At 42.2% G+C, this 25,754-nt stretch overlaps 1 protein-coding gene across 2 annotated transcripts in view; it reads right to left on the bottom strand.

The window, feature by feature from the left end:
- NTRK2 (neurotrophic receptor tyrosine kinase 2) overlaps window positions 1–25,754 on the bottom strand; it is a 321,711-nt gene that overhangs the window by 73,697 nt on the left and 222,260 nt on the right. For both annotated transcript variants that reach the window (XM_032392948.1, XM_032392947.1), the window contains one exon: window positions 9,970–10,100. In XM_032392948.1, the coding sequence (XP_032248839.1) occupies window positions 9,970–10,100 (131 nt within the window). The remainder of the gene's footprint in view (window positions 1–9,969; window positions 10,101–25,754) is intronic.

Below are 25,754 nucleotides of genomic sequence, written 5' to 3'. Positions count from 1 at the left end.
TGAGGTCCTCCGTGTAAGCTGAGATGTGTCCCAGGTCCTGGTAGAGAGTGATATTTGAAATCAAAACCACAACCAGGTCTGCATTCGCTTTGCCTGCACGAGGATCCAGGAGGCCAAAAGCTGCATGGATAAGGCACCGAGATGGCCCCCCACCATGAGAACTGCGGGCCCCGGAGGCTGTCCGCATTCCCCCCGAAAGCCCTTTGAAGCCCGCGGTGTCTTCTCAGAGATCAAGACTCCGTACTCAGAGGCTGCCCTGCATCACTGGGACAGCGTATTGCTGGGGCCTCGGCCTGTCTTTAACAGTGAGCTAGAGAAGGCTCCTGACCCTTTTAGGCCATTATCATCACAAGGTGTGAACAAATTCTGCATGTAATCTCTTTTCTTAAGTTTAGCTTTATAGTGTTGATTCAAGAGTGCTAGAGTGTGTGTGTGTGTGTGTGTGTGTATGTGTGTGTGAGAGAGAGAGAGAGTCAGGCGGTGGGGTAGAGGGGTAGGATGGGAGAGAAGACAGAATTTTCTGGGGGGGGGGGGCACAAACCAAACTAAAAGAGCTAACGAGCCTCTAACATTTCCATTTCCCCAAAGCAATCTACTGCAAGAAGAGACTGTTCTTAGTGTAATGTCAGAAGCTGTGCTTCAGTAAAATTTTTAGATTTAAGAAAGATTTCACTATTCATGGGGCAAGAGCATCCCACAAACCTAGCTCCATCCTATGTGCCCATCCATTTTTGCATGTTGGGTCCTTTTTCTAAATTATGATTCAACTCTATTTTAAGAGATTCAGAAAATATGGCAGTAACAAGTTGGGCAAAATCATCTTCTGAATTTGGCACTCGAAGGACAGAATTTTTCTAAGGGTGGAACCATAGCCAGACAGCAATCAGAAGCTGGAAAAATCCTGCTATCAACCCTATTTATAAAAATCATCTCTGTTTTTGTACCATGGCTGATTGTCATTTTTCTCAATTAAGGAAGGCTTGGCTGGTTCCCCGAGTCCTTGGCAATGGACATGAGGTGGCAGCTTCCCTCACTGACAATCGCCACCACTTTGACAGGCATATTTGCCCCATCATTGAGCATTGCTATTTTCTTACTCCTGGTGTCTGCTTTGTAGTTTTGTTTCTTCTTATTCCTGGTGAATTTCCTACACTTCAAAGCTACCATCCTTTTCTGAAGACATTCTCAAGGGAGAGGTCTCATCCAGAGCTACAGCGAGTTACTGCCTTGAGCACACACTGATTCAGAGTTGGGAGAATTGAGCAGCATGCAATAAACTTCAGCACAGAACTGAGAAACTAGTGAAGGCAAAATAGAAGTCAGGAAAAAAAAAAACCAAAGGAAAATTAACATTCCTTTCAAATGCTTCCACGAAATATTAAGGCTAACTAACAGGAAGCTGGTAGGAGAGGCAAGAGAGCTTATTTGAAATCATCCCTGTGAATGGATGCTGTAGGATACGACAAATGATCATGCATTTCAAAGTACAGGTGGTTTAGGAGACACAAGGTAAAACAGAGATTGTGTCCTTTTTTTAAACAGGTCTTATATTCTTCTCCTATAATTTTTAACATCATAGAAACAAAGTTAAGGTGAAGGATAAGAAAAGAAGAGATTATGGTGAGACCTCATCGTGCCCAATGCCCACCGCCATGGGAGGGCAGTGAGTAAACCCCCATAGGAAACAACTAAGATGCACGAGAATGTCTGTCAATGTGCCTAAGTTCTTCTGGGTCAGGTTCATTGGGTCAAGATCTGTCGCTAATGGAGACTGTTGACTCTTCTGATATCTCTTAGACCTGCACACTGTTCAATATGGTAGCCAACAGCCCCAAGTGGATGGTGGTCATTTGAAATATGGCTAATCCAAACTGAGATGTGCTGTAGGTGTAAAATACACACCAGAATTTGGAAACTTTCAGTGAATAAAATATCTCATTAATATTTTTATATCAACAATATGTTAAAATGATATTTTAGATATGTCGAGTTAAATAAAATACATGAATACAGTTAGCTTCATCTGTTTCTTTTTACTTTTTAAATGTACATACTAGGAAATTTAAAAATACAAATGTGGCTTGCATTTGTGGCTCATATTATATACTTCTGTTGGACAATACTGTTCTATAAAAGCCATATCAATAGGCTATCAATGGGTCAACATGTCTTTTCGGACTGCTGGAAAACAATACTAGACTGAAATAGAATTAAGGCAGATACCCTTCTTGTAAGGTTTTCACGGGCAATGATTAGCCAGGTATTTAGAGTAAGCTGTAGTCCCAATGCTATGAGATTCTTCTAACTTATAGGGTCTCTTCTAAAGAATGGTAGAGGAAACTTTTATCAAATTCTTATAAAAGTGAACTTTGGAAGACTATGTTGTAATACATTCAGAGATAGGAAGAGTTTGATAGAAGATCTTAAAAACTAAGGAGGGCACATTAGGTGGCTCCCCTACAATCTGACAAATGTAAAAACTAATGAAGTGATGATATGAAAATGAAATTGATCACACTCAGTGCTCACTGCATACTAGAAAGCAACACTCTGTGTATATCAACTCGATCATATGTAACTGGCCTTTGCGAGGACTTTAATTATGTACCAAGTGACAGCTTCAAATACAAGATTCATAGCCAGGGTGTTGATTGCTGCTATCTTTATTTTCACAGCCACGCTAACTCTTACAGTTCAGAATCTAACGAGTCGACCATCCAATGGGAAACACAAGGCCAAGTCCTAATTCACATGCTTTAAAATGCTTGCACTAATTTGGGTGGTGAAATTGACAGCTTATGTGTGCATATTACATCAAGCTGCATATTACAAATGCTAAGTCTTTGGAAGACATGAAACTAATTCATAGCAACAGTCATATATGAGTGATATTGACTCAAAGGAATGAATCAGAAGTCCTCCAGTAAGGGCAGCTGCAATGTATTTACCGGCTTTAAATACAATTAAAAATCAGAGCCGATTTCACTAAAGTTGCTGATGGATCATGGTAGATCGGAACTCAATCGGGAGATGGGTTATCATGCTAAAGTCAATTAAAAAGTAGCACAGCTACTGCAAGGCCCAGGTTCCAGAGATATAGAAGTGTGAAGTGAAGCCTCCAGCTGTGTTCAATACCAGAGGAGTCCTCATTCCAGTGAAATGCACTGTTTTGGGTTTAGCATTTCTGAGAAGATGGGAATAAATTGGAGATGAGCCAGAAAATAGGGTTAACAAGACAACTCAACAGGACAAAAACCAGATCTCCTGTCAAAGGTTAAAAGTTGAAGTTCCTGGAAAGGGGACATGGATGGAGCAACGTAGTAACTGGAGTCTACCTGACTCAAGTACAGGAGGGGGTTCTCACCAGGAAGATGTCACTCTCAGTCCCATAGTGTATGTGACTGTGCATGTACAAACACACACACACACACGCATGCATGCCACCAGGGAAAAATGGGCTTACACTAAAGTACAATAGAAATTTACTAAACAATGTCTGGATCATAAAGACGATGAAGGCTTTTAATAAGCCACTATTAAAAGTTCTATAATTTCTATTCCTAGAGACTTGTAAAGATGGGAGTGGATAGCACTTTCCGTAACATTGTCTGCTGGTAAGGTATACAAACTCCTTTTTGGGGGCAGAGCTAATGAATGTTCTCTTTAATATACTCATCTTGTCATCTTCCTTTTCCATTTTGTTGGAACAAGGATTTCACGTGCCGTATCCATGGAGAAGTGTGGAGGGAGCACAGGAAGAGGGAGGAATGGGAGGGAAACTTCATGATTAATCAAGATGTGAGGACTGATAGGGTGACTACCATAAAAAAATAAAAAACAAAAAACCCCAAAATGAAAGAAAGAAAGAAAAGAGCCACCTGTCTTAGAGAAATTTGTGCCTGGGTAGAGCATTTGAATTGATGAACTCTCGATGCCCTTTCTCGTCTATGGATTGTTTCACTGTTCCAGAACGGGAGAGAATGAGTTTTCCTTTTTGAACCCTTATTCTGCCCTATCCATGTTCTGAGACAACTGGCTCTAGTCGCTTCTTCCCCAACAAAGGGCCTCATCTGTCCCATGTGACGACCTTGGATGGTTGGGCCACAGGTAGGTGACCTGGTGAAGACAGAGTGGAATCACTGAACACATGGTCTTTTCCTTCTTGAGCAGTCTGTATGGAGGAACAGAGACTGCGTGAGCAGCAACTGGCCTGGAAGCAGGAGTCAAGTGTTAGGAAGCAGCAGAAAGGCAAGAGATACCTGGACTCCATCAGCAGGGAAGCCTAGAGGGCAATCCCTGATATCTCCTGCTGAGAGGATGAAGAAGGCACAGTCCTAAGGGCTACCTCAGATCCAGAGTGAGCTTTTAGACCCCAGGTGTTCCAGTCACAGTGAGGCCTTTCTGCCCCGCAGTTCCTATTTGAGTTGGTCATCTTCTATTTTTTCCTTCTCAGCTCTTCACAGCTTCTTTCAGGGATGGAATCTCTAGTATTCTTTTGGGAAACCATGGTTCCCCACATTCAGTCTCTGTGTGTTGTATAGAGCTGACCCCATCTTCCATTTCCAGGGGTATGTATATGACTCAAGTCTGGATATTCAGATTATTATCCAGAGAGTCAGAGGACCTGGTGACCCAACTCAAAACAAGCCAGTAGGAGTTGGCCCTTGGACATCAGTGTAATTGTTGGGGAACAGGAGCTCTCTTTTGGGTTGCTAGGATGGCAGGATCTACGCTCAGAGCCATTGCTGCCAAGTCCTTCCCACAGTGGGAAGGGGAGAACCTGTCTGGGAATACGGTTGATACAGAGGAAAGCAGAGCCAAGAGATACATACAGGGAGAACTGATTTCCTTGACCAGCAGGACCTGAAACTAGGACAGCAACAGTGAGGTTTTCCCGTAGCTTCAGCAAATAAATTTCCTTTTCTGCTTAAACCAGATTGAGTTAGGTTTCTCATAAGTATTCTATAATTCTTCTTATCAAAGCTGGTTATGATGTTTTGCTTATATTCACTCCAGGTTTCTTTATTTCCACCTATTTCCTTGAATTGCATTTCTACTCAGAAAAACACGAAAGTGTCTCTCATCCTTACACACAAATGAGCCCAACTAACACATACCTTTGCATTACTTGGTAAGTGGCATTGTATTGAATTTCTTCACTTGGGTCTACTAGGGCATGTACAAAATTCAATAAGTAAAAAGTGTGGTGCATGATGAGCATCAGACTTATGGGGAGGCCTGAGTTTTAGTCCTAGATCTGACATTAAGTGCCCTCGTTCAAGCTACGTGATCTTGGATGGGTCATTCGTCTTCTCCGCGTTCCCATTTCCTCACTGGCAAAATGTGGGAGTTAAGCTAAAGAACATCAGTTAATAGCTCTATATATCTGCATGGTGGTTTAATCATTTCTAAAATGATTTCTCATTAGATTACATTATTCTATATATATATCATCTTTACAGTTCCTCTCAGCTATAAAATTCTATGACTATCAGTAGCTCATCAGACTGTTTCCTTACCTAGAAATGCCAACTGCGACTCTTCACTATTTCAAAGGCTACTTTTTTCTATAGTTTATCTGTCCATCCGTCCGTCCCTTCATTCATTCAACAAGCATTTATTCCATGCTACTAGATATTAGACAATGTGCTAAAAAGCATGGATTCCACCCTCAAGGATATGCCACTCTAACGGAGGAGACACATACATGCTGTTGATGACATAAGCCGACAGATACATATAGAATTAACAACCTTGACAAAGACTATAAAGGACAAGTACAGATGCCTTAATAGATATAATAGGGAGGTCTGATCCAGCTGGCAGATCAGGCAAGGGGAGGTCACCCCAAAGATGAGCAACTTGGACGGAGAGTGGATGGATTAATGGCAGCTGTGTGGACCGAGGGGCTGAGGTAGGGCTCTCCAGACGTAGGAATGGCAAAACATGTTGGATGCTACTTAGGGGCTGCAGAATGGTAATGTGCCAGGGGGCTTATCAGTCAACTTTTCCAAAACCCTTGGTGAAGAAAATCATCATTATTCCCTCTGTTAACAAGAAGATATTCAGAATCATGAAATGCAAAAATCCGGAAGGAAGTGCCTGCTGAAGTCAGATCTCACCATTCCTAGTCTCAAATGTTCCTGTGCGGTGCCTCTCACTCGCTTTAACTTACACCTCGAGGAAGTCACTCAACTTCCCTGGGTCTCGGATTTCTCATCTATAAAACATGAGACTTGGGTTCTATATGATTTCTAAAGTCTGTCTTGTATGCAGCATTTTATGTTTCTAGAAATACACCTGAGTTAGTGGCGAGGGAGAAAAGAGGCCATGAATCCTACGAAGCGCACTTTATTTAAAAAACAAAAATCAGCGTGCATTCATAGTACAAGAAAATGTTGTAGGCACCATAGCTATTGAAATGCAGGTTGGATAGAGCCAAAAATAGCTAACCCACAGCTAATGCAGGGAAACTACCATGAAGCATTTCCTTGGCAATTGAGTTACTTAAAGGTAAAGTAACTCATTCTGATCAAAGATGGGTTCCTCTGCTCCTCATCCTCTTTATGGGTTCTTCAATTGTAATTCAGTGTAAAGGGAAAAAAAGAGATGTCGCGTCCATTTCACTAAAAAACAAAGGTCATCCAAAAAATATAAAGAAAAGGTCAATCTGGTTGGCTCCAAACAAGCAGATCCTCTAACGGGAGAGGCGTGCTCAGCCCTCGTGGGTTCTTGAGTGTTTTAGGATCACTTCCGTCTTAGACCGGCTCCTGCAGATCCCTCAAGTTCTTAAATCATTTGGGGCAGGTGATGCCAGAATTTACAGGAAACTGACATCTGTCAGTCTAAATGCAAAGCCTTGGATTTCAAACCAGTCAGCTCCTTCTAGAGAAGGAAAGAGGACAATAGCTGCTATTTCTTAGATGCATAATCAATGCTGCAGGGGTTGCTAGGCAACGGGCAGAAAGCCTGTCAAACATCCCTGGGTGCCTCCAATGGAAGAGGAGCATCTCTGGCGGCAACTCCTCAGAGGTGACAGGCTGGGTGGGGCCCCGGAAGCTGCATTCCATTTGTCTCATTCCTTAAAAAATCGTTTTGCTGTGGTTAGGACTGAACCATAGAAATTTTCCTCCCAGGCTCAGGGGATAGTGTTTGAATACACTTCCAGTTGCTGAGCCCACAGCCCGAAAAGTGAGCAGGGCAGGCTGGTGAGAGCAGCTCTGTAAGGGGTCCGTGTGTTATTCAGATCCATTCATCCTGGAGCTGGGGAAGGTCTCACTCATGCCTTGGGTGGCTGCAGCCTCTGGATCCCAGAAAGTGAAAATGGGCATCCTCTCTGAAGCTAGTAGTCATTCAGGCAAACATAGCCTCTGACTGCAACAAGACTTCACACGCAAGGTCGTGGAGATGAGACGTCTTAGGTGTGCGACCTTGAAGTTGGAATGAATTTTTGAGCGGCAGGTGTTTCATCCTCTCAACTTGAAATAACAGTTTCATTTGAATTTCAACAAGAAGGAACTAGCAGAGAGGGAGTCAGGAGTTGATAAAGGGGAAAATTCAAGTTTGTGTTGGTTTGGTTGTTTTTTTGTTGGTTTGTTTTTAGCAGTGTTGATTCACAAGCACTCACCATAGGTCATGAATTCGCCAACTTCTTTGGCAGGAGGTTTATGAGGACCAGGTCCTGTGTCTAGGTCAGAGGTGGGATTAGGACTGGGACTGGATTCAAACCAGGGAGAATCCTCACTGATAATAGCAGTGGGAGATGTGCCTAAATGGAAGCAGGCTGTGGGCAGGGCAATTGTCCACACCCAGGTGACGCTGGCTGATCCTTCATCATGACCAGCCCAGGCCCTGAAGCCCTGTCTTAGCATGTGTTGGGAAGGAAATGAATGCAGGAGTTGAGGGTGCCTGGATTTAGCCGGGGAACACCCTGTTTTCAAGGGCATTCAGAGAAGTACAGCGAAGCAGGCAGAGAATACGGAATGACACTAAAATGAAAGGCTCTCCCCTACTAGGAAATTTGGTGATTCCCTCTCCATATCTGGCTGAGGTCCCTCAGCTACTCCTACACTGTCATCTAGGATTCCCTAATCTCCCAGAATTTTCTCACATTCAAAGATGCTCACCTTCTGACCCCCAAGAATCTGAATTCAGAGTCTGAAGGCCTGACTTAGCTCCCTGGGTGGCCTCCAAATATCAGTGGGAGGAAACATGAACCCAGAACATGAATCCATGGTCTTCAGTGTCCTTGGGTATAACTCTTGGCTAGATTAGGATCAGATCTTCCCTAAGCTTCTTCCATCTCTCATATTTTATCAGTCTACGAATCTACAAAAATAGAGGCACCTTTTGGTCCCATTTATCCAAAGTGCGGGGAAAAGCTGCAGAGGAAAGAGAAGACTGCAGATAGAACACTGCCAAATGTTCTGAACATTTTGTGCTTTAAAAAATAACAAACTTTTGGGGTAAATGAAAGAAAAGAGGAAGCAGTCACAACCAGGAACCCCCCCCCCCCGCACCCTCCCCTCCGAGTCACAGAAGGATTCTTATTTTACACCTTTTACCCCACTTGACCTCCCATCTTTCCAGCTTCACCTTCCTGTCTCCTCTCCTCTGGCTCCCTCTCCCCCTCCATTTGCCTAGCTTAGTGAGATGATGTTTATTGATATTACATTTACCCTCCCTAGAAAGTTCTGTCCTTTATTCGCTCCAAAGTGCAGCTTTTAGAAACCTTTGGTGAGAGTCTAAGAGCCTCCGTGCCACTCAGTTTTGGTTACTCTAGATGGTATCAGGAAAGCAAATGCACCGTTTCTTCATTTAGATGAATTTTAACAGAAACTGTGTTTAATCCGCAGGATGGGTAAGTTCCAGAAGAATTTTCTCTCTCCTCAATTACCTATTATGTATATACTAAAGTATTTCGATGCTAAGTACAGCACTAATGGAATAGACATTTGATTTTTAAACATGAAAGGTTGTCCTGGTTGTAACTAATAAACAAACACCACTCTATAAACATCCTGTGTTTGGCAGAAACAAACAAAACCCAATCATCCTCCGTGAAGCCAAGAAGCTACATTTTATTATACTAGCCAAGCCCATATTCCTTTGCCACTTAATTCATTTTATAAATATATGCCTCTTTTAAGTCTTTTACATATATTATTCAATACCTTGGTGAGTTGGGTTTTCTTTTTTTTTTTAGTTTTGACAACGCATATGTAAAAGATCAGCTGAAGTCTTTTGTGCTATTTTTGTTAATTCTTATGTTTTAGAGAGCTCAGTGGAAATTTCATCCCCTCCAGTAACATTTATCTTACTCAAGACCAGGTCTCCTTTTTGAGTTTTGGGAGGAAGTGGTGGGAAGTAGGGACTTTCAGCCTCCTTTATTTCAGTAAAACCTTGTGTCTCCTAGGGTGGTGGCATCTACAAGAGATACCATCCACCCCAGGATGGAATCGTGCCCATACTGTACTCAATCCTGGGGCTCTGGGAACATTTGGGAGGGACAGGGACAGGTGGAACAGAAGATGTCAGCAGAACAGAGAGCTGAGAGGGAACGCAAACTCCAGTCTCTCTCACAGAGCCTCCGCTGAGGACAAGCTGCACCTGAGCTTGGCACAAGCACCGAGCCATCCAAGGACACAGGTTGAGTCTCCAAGACTTGGCTGGAGGAATTCTGTTTGACCCTACTGACCTCCATCCAGTATTTAGTTAGCATTGACTTGGAAGAGTAGCCCAGAGCTATTTACAGCCTATGGACTGGTAGGTTGCCCCTGAGAAGAAGCTCCGACAGTTAGATGTGCCCAAAACACCCTTCCCACCGTCGACTTAGTTCCAGGAAATTTGAACACATCCACCAGAGCAGACATAATTTGCTCCTGAACTGGCTGAATATAACATGAAATAACGTACTTCCACATGTGAGTGTGACCACGGATAATGAGACATTCTGGAGTGTTCTCTTACCTTCACTGCCACCAAGATCTTGTCCTGCTCAGGACAGAGGTTATAGCATTCAGCTAGGAAAACTTTTCCAAAGGCTCCTTCGCCTAGCTCCCTTTTCAGAACAATGTTATGTCTCTTGATGTGCTGAACAACTGTAAAACAAAGACAGAATGGAAATTGGAATCGAGGCACGCGGAGGTGAAGGCAGAGGGTGGGAGTCAGGGGCCCGCCTCCTGAGCTTCTCCCCTCTGCACCAGCAAACCAAAGGAGAGGCTCAGTATCCGTCCTCACTGTCCACCTCAAGTGGCTGGAAGGAGGTTGCACCAGCATGCTCTCCAGAGCTCAATTATTATTTTCACTAGAATTGAAAGAGTGACCTCCCCGTTGGCTACAGAATGTCATTAATGAACTTTCCAAATTAGGAGAGGGGAGAAATGAGAAAGGATGGGACATTAACGGCAGGCCTCTCACAAGCCAGACGCTTTGCATATACTAGTTTGTCGTGTGTCTCGTGGGGGAAAGGCAGGGAGAGAGCCAGGAATCCCTATTTCTTTGTTAAGATGCCTCAGACTTCTAGAGGAGGGAGGCTCAGAGGAAACAAAGGGAAAAGGCAAGATCCGGTCATGGCTAGTTAAAGCTTTGTCCTTGTGGTGAGCCGGGCTAGACCATGGTTGAGACTCACTTCTCATTCCAGAAATGTTTAGACCATGCTACGGCTGGCTTCCCCAACCCTCTCTAAGATCATACCCTAGTCTTGGCACTCCAAAGCCAAGAAGAGACAAGAATAGCTGCATGGCAGGAAGAGAGAATACTTCCCCCTCTAGTCTAGAGTGGAGCTGGTCCACATCAACTCATCTGTACTTCTTCCTGAGGAACAAGGCAGGAGGCAGCCAAGGCTCTCTGGAAGCCCATCAGCTGCAAGGGGGGGAGCAGAACGAAGCATTGCTCAGAAGGACAGAGCCAGTGGGAAGCCCAAAAGGAGACTCTGTGGAGGACAGAGCTGCAGTGGGAGCTTGCGCCTCTTCACCTTGACCGTCAAATGCTGCCGCCCTCAGCACAGGGTTCCACAAGGTCATTGCCTGCCATTCTTTTCTGGATGCCTCATCCCCGAATGGCAGTATTAAAAAGAGATTGAGAAGCCCTCTGGAACTTGGAATGTGTAGCTAACAGTACTCTCTCATTTTACTCCCACAGCCCTGGGAAGCATCCCTCTCCATATTTTGTAAGTGGGGAAACTGAGCCTGCAGAAATTTCAGTGATTCTCAGTGTGGGAACGGAGGAGTTGAAATTTGAATTCAGGTCTATCTGAATCCAGAGTACATGCACAAAGTTTCTTTTCCATAGCAAATCGTGTCACACATGGCAAGAGAAATAGAAATATATAAACAATAAAAAGTAAATATACTCTTCCACCCTTCAAAGGCCAGTTCAAATTCTCACTTCCTGAGAGGGTTTCCAAGACAACTTTGGCCACCAAAGTCCTCCTTCTCTGAATTCATAGTATGTCATGATTTATGCTTAGTTGAATTCTGGCTTATCTCCCAATCATTGCACATCTGTAAACTCCCCGAGGCTAAGAGCAACCCCATCTATCTCCTATAATCATGTGCAATGCCTCAGGTGCTGAGCCCGTGGAAGATTTATTACTGTGGTTTAATTTGATGATCTTTCTTTAAAAGTTTTTTTTCTTGAATGTGAACTGCATTGTGAAAACAAAAGGAAATACAAAGCATATTTCTGTAGTTTAAATAACGTAAATCGCCCATCCCATTCAAGAATAGACCATCATTAGTACAGTGAAAACACCACTATGACACCTTATTCTTCCTTGATGGTATCCACTTCCCCACTCTCTTCCAGGGGTAATTACTAGCCTGAATTTTGTGTTAATCATTTCCTCTATAGGTTTGCTACTAATGATATATCCCTAATGAGATATTGTTTGACTTTGCTACATAAGTGGAAACATACAATGTGTGTTCTTCCATGTCTTGCATTTTTCACTCAACAATGTCCTTGAGATTGAGTTACATTGAGTTACAGTGTGTGTGTAGTAGTAATTCCTTTGCTCTTACTACTTTATAATATTCTCTGAAAGGACTATACCACCACTTATTTATTCATTCTATGTTGATGGATCTGCTCTACAGTTTCTTTTTAGATACAATTTCATATAAAATGCAAGCGGTGATTAAGGTTTTGCTTTAATAGGATTTTTCCCCTGATAATTCGTGTGGTTTGGAGCTATGACAGCTTCCATGGCCCTCTGGGAACACAGGGTGATTAAAAAAAAAATCAAAAGGTCTTTTATGAGCAACAATATTAATGAATATAAGAATGTATATTAATTTCTCATGCTCCAGTAGCAACGGCTGAATTTAAGAAAAGAGAAATGTGTTCATTAGGTAGAGTGCCCATATAAAGAGACAAATGTAATTCTTGCAGAGAATTAGCTGCCATATTTAAATCTAATATTTAACTCCATGGTTGTCACACGTTCATTGAGAATTAAATTGCCACTTGATTTACTTTACATTCTCACCAAATCAAGGCAAGTATTTAACTTTTTTTCTTTTGCTTTTGATTTACACTTTTCTCTCTTTCTTTCTTTCTTGTTTTTTTTTAATTTTCTAACTAGGAGAAGAAGTTGGTGGGAAATAAGTTGAAGTGTATAAAGCTATGGATAAAGCCATAATTCCATCACCTTTAAAACTAAAATTGATGGGACCGGTTTTCCTATGCTGACCTTGAAAGCAGTAAGTTTATCTTTTCTTTCAGAAATGGGCTATTTTGCATTAATTTGCTTTGCTGGTTTGGGACATAATAGATTATATGAATGGATTTTTACCAATGGATTCCCTCTAAGCAGAATTTCTCTTTTATAAGACTAGAAGCCACTCAGAAGCAGAGAGAAAAATTTTGTTTGTATTTGTGTTCCTGACAGGGCCTCACAGTGCTTCGCAAATAGCTGGTGCTATACAAATATTTGTTGAAAAAAGGTACCAATAGTAATTAACAACCACAGATAAATACTGTTTAATCAAATATCATTTCAGTTCACTGACAGCCATCTTCTCAACTATGTAGGCAATAAAGCAGCCCAGTTCTCCAAGGTCAGGGGTGGGGACAACTAACCTGAAGCTCCCACATCACGGAGCTAAGAATTCTTCCCAATCTCCTCCAAGAGAGCATCAGGGCTCATCCCCACCTGCCCCAACTCCTGTTTCCCTCCGTCACCACGGGAAGTCCTCGGACCATCTCAGGGTATCATCCCTCCTTACCCAACCTCTTACTCCAATACCACTCATAAATGCCCATCCCTTCATCTCCCTCAAAGACCTTCTCAGGGGCCCTCTGGCCTTGTTTCACGCATCAGCTCCCTATATCCCCAACCTCTCCTTAAGCCTCCCTCGACCTCCTTGACTCAAATAAAATCTTGGCTATGCCCCAAGGACCTCTGTGGCCTCAAATGGAAACCATCCCCCAACCTTTCCCCAGGTACTTGAGGGCCCGTGTGCTTAATTTCTGACCACTACCCCCTTTCTCCTGCCAGAGCCTCAGCTGTCTCAAAGAATCTATTTTAAGGATCCAGCAGTCTATACCACTTCTGCCCCCTCATCACTGGTTACTCCTCTTATCCACCGATCTCCCGGCTTACACTCTTCCTCTTCACCCTACCCGTGCCATCATTCTCAGAGCCTGAGGCACAGAGACATTCAGTAACTTGCCTAAGCTGCAGAAACACTGGGCTGCCATTTATCTGAGTCTTTTAATAGTGTAGCCAAGAGCCAGGCACTGGGAGGTTTGGTTTGGCTGTCTGGATGGCATTAAGGTGACTTTCTCTGGGAGCAAGACCGTCTTAATGAAGGAAGCAATGCACTGATTCACATTCTGCACAAGCTCTTGATTTCACTGTGGACTAGCACTTTGAATAACACTGTCTTAAAGGGCCTTATGAACATTTGGATTCATTTGATACAAAATATTCTGAGTGAAGTGAGTCTAAAGATTCCATGATAAATAAACTATCAGGTAAGTATGTAAAATTTTTACATGCTTCCTTTTCTGAGATCAGTCAATTGTCTGTTCTTAATTCCTGAGACTTGAGCAAAATCACCTCAAACCCAACGTGAACAAGTAATAAAAAAATAAATAAAAACCCAAACTCTACCATAAATGTCTTCCTACACTTGGAGGAAAACTCAAAACAATAGTTGATTAAAAAAAAAAAAAGTTTTGTAGAAAAGTTTCTCTTTAAAATTCACCGTGCTAGAAGATGAGGAGGTATCAATGCGAGATGGAAATACACCAAATTCATATGGTCTGCAGACTGACCTATGTACCCCAATAGAGTCAAAACAAAGCACGGGATTAAATTATTGTACGAATAAATCTACTCTATGGAATCAGAGAGAAACTGATGACCAGCAATAGTAATCAGGATGAGTGGCTGAAAACTATCTGGATGCCTTTGCCATTAATGGGATTTTCCAGAGTGGAAATTTGGTGCCCTTGGTCATTTGCTTCATGAGGACCAGGACTGAGTAGATTTCCAGTTTTGTGTTAGTATCACATTACAACCCCTGACAGATGCATTTTCTCACAAGTACCTTCAGTAGTTTACAGAGACGCTTGCAGTTTCAGATGGTTTAAATCAAATTTCTGGTATCGGTATCCCCCAGAAACAGATATTCTATATAGACACATAGGCTATAGATAAAGTATTAATCTACGTCCATATTCATTACTACTAAATCTAAAACTAACGAAATAAATAAATAAATAAATAAAACTACCCACTTAAGGATGAAATCGGAAATGTATCCTTCTAATTTCCTCAGTAATGCGGCTTCATAGAAAGCCCCTTGGCCCAGTGGACATATCCTGCTCAGCCTATGACCCTTAAATTGAGTCATTAATTGAAATCTCTAATATATGCCAAGTACTAAGTGATCTAAAGTTACAAGGAAGACTATTCTAGAGTTTGAAGCAGAAAGGTAAAAAGTAATATGCCCTAGAAGACAATATTCTACAGTAGATGCAATCTCTCTGTTTCTCTACAGACCTGAGTGTGGGGTCAGCCTTAGCATTTCCATCTCAAAGGACTGGATGCTATAATGGCAAAAGAACTTAAACCTCCTCATGTTTGGTAGTCAGCAAGTGAGGCTCAGAATAGTGACGCATCTTCCCCAGGGCCACAGAGCTAGAAGGTGACGGAGCCAGGACTCTATAACACAGGCCCCCATTTGAGACTGAAGGCAGTGAGGGCCTCTTGGCATTAAGGTGGAAATAGGCATTTCATCTAGTTAATATCTCTTCTATCAGAAATACTTGAAATGCTCACATTTATCATCTGAAATGGACCAAGCATCTCATAATGAAGAATTTCATCAGAAAACTGCTAACGAAATAAAATGAGTGCAAAAAGTAAGAAATAAAACTTAAATACCTTGGAAAAAGCTTGAGCTTGATTTTATACAGGCTGAACAAATGTCATTTACTAAATATCTTACTGTCTATTTCATGGGCAGCATATTGAAATAGGTAAAATCATCCACCTTGTAAAAATAAAGTTGCATGAAAGACTGGAACTATGGTTTTGAATTTCATCTACATTTTTATTAAAATACAAGGTGGCACTATATTGGAAATAAATGCAATTAAGACCACAGACATAAAACATAGGACAAGACAAGGCGAAATATTCATAAATAATATTAATGATGAAAAAGAACATGTAATAATACTGAGCTGTTCTTAAGTACTTTTTAGCAAAAAATCCCAATGTGCATTACCATCAATTAATTTTCATCTCTCTCCAAATGAGGTCAACAGTCACATTTATTTTACAGATGACACCGCAATTAATTGACTTACTGGTGGTCATAGAGGGACCCACTTATCCTTTTCCAAGTGCTATTTCCACTGAAATGAGGAAACGGGGAGGGGCCTAACATGTGCAGTTTGCTATTATGGGCCAGAAAATGTGCTGAGAGGTTTACAAGAATTATCAATCTTCATAGTAATCCAGTAGGGTATCCTTATGTCCATTCTCAAATTAAAGTAAAAAGAAGAGGATCAGATGAGCTAAGTAATTCACCCAATGTTGTACAACCAATAACAGGCAGAGTTAAAATTCTTTCTACTACAATATTCTACTTTGCCTTGGCCTTCTTATAGAAAACAAAGTAAAAGAAAAGCCAGATTAGCTGGATTTTCTCCACCTAGGGATATGTGGGTCGACTTTTACCAATTTAGTTCAATAAGTCTTGACTAAGCACCTACTATAGCCTGGGCATTTTTCTGGGGCCCAGTGAAAAGGATGAGCAAAATAATCCCTGTCCTCAAGCAACTCACAACCTCAAGGAGCAGAAAAACACATATACTTATATCTATCGTATCTTTTACTAACACCTTTGCTTCATTCACAAAAGATTGTAGGTACTTGATGTGACCATGCAAAGAAAAACAAAACACTCAAATAAAAGCTCAAGTCCAGGAAAGTGGAATAGAAGGCCAAGACAAGGTGTTAAGTAGAAATGCAAATGTGCAGATTCTAGGGGTCCCACATGGTTATTAAAATTAAGTCATAATTTGGCTCTGAGCTTCCTGGCAGCAGAAACCAAAAGAGAAACACAATAATTAATAAAATGTTGACTACCCATAAGTAAAAGCACACAGATTCCTTATGGTAAGTGAGATTCTTCATGGCATTTAGTTTTTGAAGGAATATATCAAAATATATCATATATCATATATATATCAAAATATATTTGAAGGAATGTGGATTTTACACAGGGGATCAATGTCCTCAATCATGCCCATAGAGTAAATAGTGATCTTTCTTAAGAATAGTGCTTACAGCAGAGCTCCATAAGAAATAAACACACAGCACAATAGCTACCCTCGGCAAAAGCACCGCAAGATATGATGGCATTTCATCAGAATGGCATAAAAATCAAGGTCTCAGGGAATGCTCAAGAATGCCTTGGGGATGTGATTTCCCTATACCCACTGCTGGGCCTAGAACATGTCAGGCGATCAACACAGAGAACAAGGAGCCATGTGATCAAAATGGACACCTAAGAAAGGCAGGAGAAAGGGCTACAAATGAGCCTGATGGGGGCACAGGAGTAAACAAGAAGTAAGTGGGAAGAAGGGAGGGAGGGAGGGAACTGGTAGGAGAGATTCCTGGGGAAGCCATTGAGGGTCCAGTGGGTAAGAGATACCAGAAACATTCTGAAACAGAGAGTAGAGATTTTGAGTGAGCCACCTTCTGAAGGCCTCAACTCTGCTGCTTGTCACAGCATGGAGCCAAGGAAGGAGGAAGTAGACTTCTGGGGATTCCGGAAGGGCCCATTAAGAACAGACCATCATAAGCTTTCAGGCTAAGCCTGGCATGAGGTCCAGTGACGGGCAAGACACTCTTGCAAGCAACTTTACATTCCCGGGAAGACACCAAGTAGCTACTTGGATGCCCCATACAACATCTAGAGGCCCTTCCATCCTAAACCAAATTTTAAGACCCGGTGCTGAATGAGAGCAGGGCAGCTGTGGGGGAAGGGAGAGGGAATGGAGATTATTGAAACCCAAAGTCACAGGAGATAAAGGTGATCAGGTTATTTGAAGTTAAAATCCAAAAACTTCTTGTAGAAAACATCCAAGGAGGGGGGAAAGCCCCAGAAATCATCTTTCAAGCTGTGAGACTGAAGGGAACACCACACTTCAAAATACACATACGGCACATCCTTCGCTTTGACAGCCCCTAACAGCCAAAATTATATCTGTTTTACACACTGGCATGTGGTGGAATTGGATTGATTTGCCCTGACAGCCCTCCCTGCTGGAACAATACTTGTCAGTCAGCCCCAGCAATGTTTATATTTTCAAGAATAATTATGCCGAGTGATTGTACGAAATCCTGGCAGGTGGGCCAGAGGGTCTTATCTGTCTATCCCTCTGACCCTGTGTCCCTGAGCTCTAAAGCTCCTCCTGCTCCCGAGGATGGAAAACATCCCTTTCATGACCCACACCCCCTCCTAAGCTGTATGCACAAGCCTCCATTTGAGGGTTCAACACTGGTGCCTGTCTTATCAACCTGAGACCCTCCACTCCTGTGCCCTCCCCATGGAAACTTTCCTTCCTTCAGTAACTTCAACTGGTAGCCATTATGGTTTCTTAATCGACTTCTTCAAGATAGTTGGGCTTTACCAATGTACACCTACCTGAATGCTCTCATCATGCAAGACATCTTTAGTTTTGGGTGGGAATTCAGGGCTTCCCTGACCTGTGTCTAATGTAAACATAGTGACTATCTTCTCTGTGCACACACTCTAGCACACATGTTCTAGATCACAATGGTATCGATGGTGATGGGAAGGACAAGCAAAGTGCAAGGCAAGTGGGCCACTCAGGAAAGGCTCATGAGGCCATTGGGCCAACCTCAGAAGAGCAGGTTGGAGTCTTTATGAGGGAAGCTCTGAACTCAAGAGAAAGCAGCAAGTGCTTTGCTTAAGGCACAGTGGAAGGCCAGTGGTCATTTTATAAGGTCCAGAATTTCATGCCAGCTTCTCAGGCTGCTTTCCACAGCTCTAGACTCTGCCCCGATTCCAGGAGAGTCCATAACCAATGATACATGGCCAATATCCGAAAGATGGAGGGTGACAGACAAGATTTTTGGGTGCATTCCAAATGTTTTCCATCTCTAGAGGGCTTTCTGTCCAATTAATAGGCAAAGCAGAGTCTGATGATATTTCCTCTTTAATATGCTTATTTCAGAACTCACATTTTGGAAGGTAATGTTAATGTTTATTTTCTTTAAAGGATTTTGTAATACTTGTAGCATCTTTCAGTTCTTCCCCCCCACCCACCCACCCCCTCATTTCACCATTTAAGCATCTATGTGAAGAGCGCTGTGTTGGGTGCTGTGGAAGACCCAAGGATGAAGAAGGAGAAGAGGATGTCAGTGGATGTTAAATACATAGCCGCTGTGTGCTAGGCATTGTGTTAAGCACTGTACACACATCTCTTCTCGAGACATTCTGATGGACCTGTGGAGAGACATCACTGTCTCCTTTTAGGGAATGTGGTAACTGAGCCTTGGAGATGTTAAGTAACTTGCCCAAAGCCACACAGCTGGAAAGTGGGCAAGGCAAGCTAAGACTGGTTTCAAAACCAAGCAATCTCCCCCAGTAGAACATGAATCTTTCCCCCAAAGGATGGGCAGTCTAACAGAGAGATGAGGCAAATATACAAATAACAATTGTCAAAGGCAGACTATCAAAACTGCTGTGACAAATGTAAAAAAATATAGGGTTAAGGGTGTATAGAAGAAAAAGAGTCAAATTCTTTGAGTAAAGGATTTGGGGTTGGAAGATGTGCCACGTGAATTTTCCCTTATAAGTTGAGCGGCACTTGAAATGTTGGTCAGAAAGAAGGGCCATGTTGGTCATAATTAATTATGACATTTCCAAAATGCCAGGATGTCAAGGACTTGATCATACACTGGACCTTCATGTTAAGACATGTCCACATTAAAGTCCCAAATCTGAAAACTGTTTAAGTTGAACTAAATGAAGTTTCCATTTGTGCAGGCCCAAATGTGACAAATATCAGTTATTTTGTATGGCTTAACCTAATTTATGGCTAGGCTGTTGTGTTTGCAAACAGAACTTCTGGATGTTAGAAAAGAAGCCCTATCTTTTAATTTTCAAGAAAATATTCAGGAACTCAATACATGGACATGGTAAGAAATCAAATAGTACTGAAGAACTCATGATGGAAAGAAATTGTACCCTTCTACATGCCTCCCTATCCTCAAACCCATTCTCTTGGGTGTCTGATTCAATCCAGTTTGAATTTTTGTTTTCTAGGGATTTCCTCCAGAACTCTAATCAATACGTATACTTTCTCTTCCTGTTTTCCCAGTTTAAGACACTCAGCAATTCTCCGCTCTTCAAGAGAAGGATTTTATTCACACTATCTCCCGCCTTTTCCCAATAACTGGGAGCTGTATATTTTTAGTTCTTCTACTGATAATCTATCATACTCTTTTTTAAGCCATTATGCGAGACTCTTCTGTATATCATGAGCCTATTAGCTCCCCTACCTTTCCTCTACCCCAGTCACTTCACATACTCTTTGATCTTGACCTTTACTGCAATTCTGTCATGACTGTTATTATGTACTTCAACTTATGATATGGTACAATTAAGTGTCTTATGTGACTAAAAATTGAAAAGTGATAAACACAATTTATTTCGATACGGCCAGCTTAATACTGTATGCTACAAGGTTAAGTAGGTGCCAGGACTGGATTTTCTTTTCCACATGTCTAATGTCACACAGAGAACTTCTGGGCCACTGGAAGGAGGATGTTCTTAAGCATCAAGATCAAATGCCTTCTCTTCCCTACCATCAAGATTGTCCTAGTGTATAATTCAAATCGATAGATTTTTCATTTATCCTGTTGGCACTTGGCAGACCTTTCAATTTGAGGCCTGGGGTTTCTTCAACACTGGGAAATTGCCTTCTGTTTTTTTTTCTTTGTTCATTTTTTCTCTACCATTTTTCTGTGTTCTCATTACTATTTGGAAATCTTAGTAGCCTATGTCACCTCTCATATTGTTGAATTGTATGAATTATCTCTCATGAATTGCTTCTCTATGTCTCTTATCTTTTCTTCACCAGCCTTCTCTATCTCTGCTCTTTATTCTGGAAAATGTTCTTGACTATCTTTCAGACTTGTGATTTAAAACCTTAGTTCAGCATCGTATATTTAATTTCTGAGTTCCTTCTTGTTATCTTAGGATTCATTTTTCGTAGCTACCTAACTTTGATTTATGTATATAAACATCTCAAGTCAGAGAATACTTGCTTGTTTTTAATTCTTTTCTGATTCCTAAAATACTTCTGTTTCCTCCAACGTCAGTTTTTTCTCTTTGGATCTTTACATGCAGTGCTTATCATCCTCATGTGTATGCTGGATCTTGAATCTTATTTATATTTAAGGATGGAAGCCTGGGTAGGGTTTCTTGAGCTCTTATGTCAGTAATTCTGTTTTCAGATGGTGATATTGCTTAGGAATTGGGTCACTGGTAGAACACATAGATAGACAGGCCTTGCTTTAGGACACACAGGCAGAAAGTGGGCCATTAAGCTGGAGCATAAACATGCCAGACTAAAGAGAACGTCACTCTGGGGCTTCAATATCCGTACTATTAGCCCTCATCCTCTAGGACAATCTGGCAATTTCTGCATAGAAGTGCTTTTGATTTTTTTTTTTTTTTTTGATCTGAGGATAAATAATGGGTGGCTATCTGTTTCCCTGCCAGATTGGAGGGGGCGGTGCGTACCACTCATTCAGTTGCCCTGCCAGTATGTGTAAGCCCTTGCCCACAGATACTCTCTACTGCACCTGCTGCATGTGTTGGCTCCAAGCCTGGAGAGCAATAGGGCAGTCCTGCCTCCATCTCAGACCCCCTACAGCATATTCTGAAATGAAGATTCCTCTACTGTGTTTCATGCATGCCCATGATGACCACACACCATCTCTCTTCCAAAAATCTATTGAGAAATCTTACCCATTAAGGATTTCCACCTCTCCTTCCCTTCACTGTATGGATATGCTCAGCTCAACAGTCCAGATGGAATGTCTTCACTACCTTTCTAAGGAAGTGCTTCTTGGAGTCTCCAAAGCAGATGGGATGTTCTCCAAGAGCTCAAGCAAGACCTTAAATAACCTATCCGTTTTATAAACGAGGACAGTAAGGCACAGTAAAAGTGCTCATTTGCCAGAACTGAGCCAGGACCCAAAACCCGTTTGCTTGCCCTTAAATCCAATGCCATTTTCATTATACTCTGATCCCTCTCATTATAGACATTTATCATCCAAATACAATAAATACCTCAAAAGAGTAAGAACAGAGGAAATCAGGAAAGGCAAAGGCGATACGAAGTCAGTGGAATATTGCTATAGTCTGTCCCCGGAAGTCAAATCACCCTTCCTCCATAGCTACCAGATTTATCTCTTTTGTCTTCTGCCTATTTACACTTTCCATCTTTGATGAGCTGCAAAACCTTGGGTGTGAATTCATGTCAAGAAGCATGGTGATGAAGGCGGTTTATGAGCTGTGAGCAGATTTATAACGTGAGAGTCATGGTGCTCGGGTCCCTTTCCTCTCTGTCTTATGATAAAGACTTGTTCTTGTTCTGTGGGCTTCTGTCAGCTGGAATACTTCCAATTTTTGCAGTCAATGATACAAGCTCTGTTTCTGGAGAACAGTTGTAAGAAGTACACAACTAAGTAACATTTACCTAATTGTACTGCTTGAGAGAGGAGAGAACAGTTCCCACCCATTGGGCTTTGGGGTCCTGTTGGGAAACTAGAGAGGGTCCGACAAATCCAGCTCCTGTTATGGTTCCCCAGGTTTTATAATGAAGTCTTTTATAGAAATTGCCTTCTCCTGCGAGAGTTTCAATGCTGCTATTACAAAGGGAACTACTTATACTGAATGTGATTAAAACTTCTGTTCTTATGTGTTAATACGAACCATTTAATTCAGGGTTGGCATGGTCCAAAGTACTGAAATGATATCAAATATTTGGAGTAGATTATATTAAACAAATTCATTCAAGAATAAGCCAACATTAAATTCTAAGGTATGCTGAAGTTGAGGAAGAAATCAGTTTGTCCCTGGGGTATTGCTAAAAAGTGTCCAGTCCTGCCTGGTAGACCCACTGGGACCTGGGCAGACAAGCCTCTAGGAAGAACCTGATTTCTCAGGAGGAATGACATCTACAGTGGAGCCTGAGCTTACACTGAGGGCCTACCATCAGACTCCAGTCACTAATTTGGTCTGGGCTCCTCCCCCTAGAAACGCTTGAGTGATCCAATGATGTTTGTAAGGCACAGAAAAAATATTCTTAGATTTTGTCCCTCCATCTTATGCAGGTACACAGTGATTACGAGCCTAGATGAAACGACCCTAACCATCCAAGAACCTGTGAAGGCCAAGGAGGAAAATGCCCATGGAGGAAGAGAAATGAGAAACGAGGAGGGAGGTGTTCCCTGTGCAGGGCCCAGGATGATTACGGGGCAAGTGATGAGTGAAAATGGCCACAATCCGCAGGCAGGGAGTAATGCGCAGAAAGGAAGCCCCAGTCCAATCTCTGCTAATATCTAACCACGTGACTAAGAGCAATTTACTTAAACTCTCTGTCCAATTTCAATTTATTTCCTTTAGCTGTAAAATGGGAATAAAAATACCTGCCCCCTGTCCCCTAGTGAGAACGAAATGGTATGCTAAATAAAAAGTACTCTAACAAATAAAATGTGCTATAAATGCTATGTGTTGGGACCACTGCTATTTAGCAACTTCACACTCAAGATTACACGGTGACTTACAGATACATTTTATTGGTTCAAGGTAATGTTAACTATGACACACAACTACAATAATAATGGGGCCTGCTGTTCTCCGAGTACTTTCAGGCTCATAAAGTACTCTCCCATGGTCTTTAATTTGAACCTTAAAACAACTCAGTGAAATAGGCTATGAAAATGTCCCGAGTTCCATTTCACAGCTGAGAACACAGAGGCTCAGAGAGGCCAGGGAGTTCATCCAAGTCTGCACAGCTGGTCAGTTCTAGAGCCAAACCCCCAGCGTGGCCTTTTTATTCCAAGTTCAATGTTCCTAATGCCCAAGTGGCAGAGTGGGCATTCTGGAGACCAAGAGAGTAAGAAGCTTCATTCCAGACATAAAACTTGTAGATCAGACACTAAGATCAATGCAAGATGCTAATGCAAAAATAGTGCCAAGCATTTGCCTACTGGAGGGATAGGAAGTCAAGAAGGAGAAGTTAATGTGGATGGGAATTATAGAAAGGTTTCACAGATTTTAAAAAAAAAGAAAAGAAAAGAAAAAGGAAAAAAGGTCTGGGTTGAAATGTGAAGAATGGATCTCTTTGAATAGTTAGAGGCAAAGTGGGGCAGGGCTCTTAAGAAACAAGGAGAAGCCAAGGCACAAAGGCAGGGTAGTAGGAATACAGCTGCTCTGGTTAATCCAGGGTGTGGTGAGAGGGGGCAGGATTAGGGTTTCAATAGAAGTTCCCATTGGTTAAATAAGACCAGATCATAGAGCACCTGTGGGTTAGCTGAGAGGTCTAGATTTGATCCAATAAGTAGATGGGAGCTATCATAGGTTCCTGAATGAGGGTGTGGCATTATATAAGCAGCATATTTTCTGGTAGGAATATGCTCAGTGTATTAAATGCACCCTGAAGCAAAGAGAGAAGCTAGATGTTTGCATTAATAAAGGCATAATCATGAAGTCCTGGGTTACAGTGTGGCAATGAAAATAAAAAGAAAGCTATAAATCATAACAGCCAACTTGTTTGATAATCTGAGCAAAGAATTATTCACTCAGCTACCATACTCCACATGACTCTCAAAAACATGACCAGCTTTTCTCAATCACATTTCCCCTTAGCCATGCTGCCAAGTGATCCAGAGTTGCCAAAGCAAAGGGTTCATTAAAAATCACATGAATTTGGGTCGCCTGGGTGGCTCACAGTTAAGCAGCCAACTCTTGATTTTGGCTCAGGTCATGATCTCAGGGTCCTGGGATCAAGCCCCACATCGGGCTCCAAACTCAGCGTGGAGTCTGCTTGTCCTTCTCCTTATGCTCCTTCCCCTGCTCTGTCTTGCTTTCTCTCTCAAACAGATAAATAAATAAAATCTTTAAAAAATATCACATGAATTTGTCAAAAAGATTCCTTATTTCATCCCTTGGTCTTCTATCCAAGAAGACTTCTCAGAAGTAAAATGCTTATACACATGTGCAAACACCTTCGGGCTCATCTTCAGACCTTCCCAATGCAGCGAATTATGGATTCGTGTCATATGAATTCCTGCACCTAAGTGTCAGAATATGTTGTTCAAGAGTCACCTTTCATTGGACCCATATCACCTCCGAGGAGATGCAGGGGAAGATGAGGAACAGGGGCAAAGCAGGTGAGCAGCAGGTGCAAAGCCCCAGGGGTGGAGCCGAGACGGCAAAGGGGCAGGCCATAGACAAGTATAGCGCTGGTGGTTGGAGAGCCTGGATCCCAATAACTTGATTGTCTGGTCCAACCAGAGTCTCAGTGCTTGGCTCGGGCCTTTCCAGCACCTGGGATCTGAAGCCGTGCTCAGAAGCAAAACAGGTTCAGGGTTGAAACCCATTCCCTTTTTTGGCCTGGCAGGTGTGTCTGTACACATGATCAGATTTGAACATAGCCTATTTCATAAGTGAATTGTAATAAAGGCATCCTTCCCCTTTAAATTTCAATGGCTGTATCATGCTTTCCATTCCCTCTTCATTTCAGTGTGTGGGCATTACACACACACGCACACCCAGACACCTCACATGCTGTACCAACAGCTGCTTGCCAGTCAATGAAGTCACATTACTCTGTCATGGGGATGTGTGAAATAAGCCTCCTCACAGGAGGTAGGCAGAGGCATGCACGATGCAATCAGTGGAAACGGGATTCTTCTCTCTCCTGCGCCTGACTGTTTTGTTGGCTCATTGAGCAGAGGAGTGAACAAGCTTCATTGGGTGCAGAACTGTATTTAGGAAAAACCTTTTCTTTTTATTGTCACTATATGTGATAATAACTTCATGAGGCTGTCACCCTTAGATTCACGCTGGTTGGAGATACACGCTGGTTGGACAAAGCAGGCGCCCTGCTCGCAGAAAAATCCAACAGAACTGACCTTCTTTTCCCGTGGAAATGTCAACAGCAATTATACAACCAGCACTCCC

The sequence above is a fragment of the Phoca vitulina genome, unplaced genomic scaffold (genome assembly GCF_004348235.1).
Source record: "Phoca vitulina isolate PV1807 unplaced genomic scaffold, GSC_HSeal_1.0 scaffold70, whole genome shotgun sequence".
In the NCBI taxonomy this organism is placed as follows: domain Eukaryota; kingdom Metazoa; phylum Chordata; class Mammalia; order Carnivora; family Phocidae; genus Phoca; species Phoca vitulina.
This window is presented reverse-complemented; position numbering and strand designations above follow the sequence as displayed.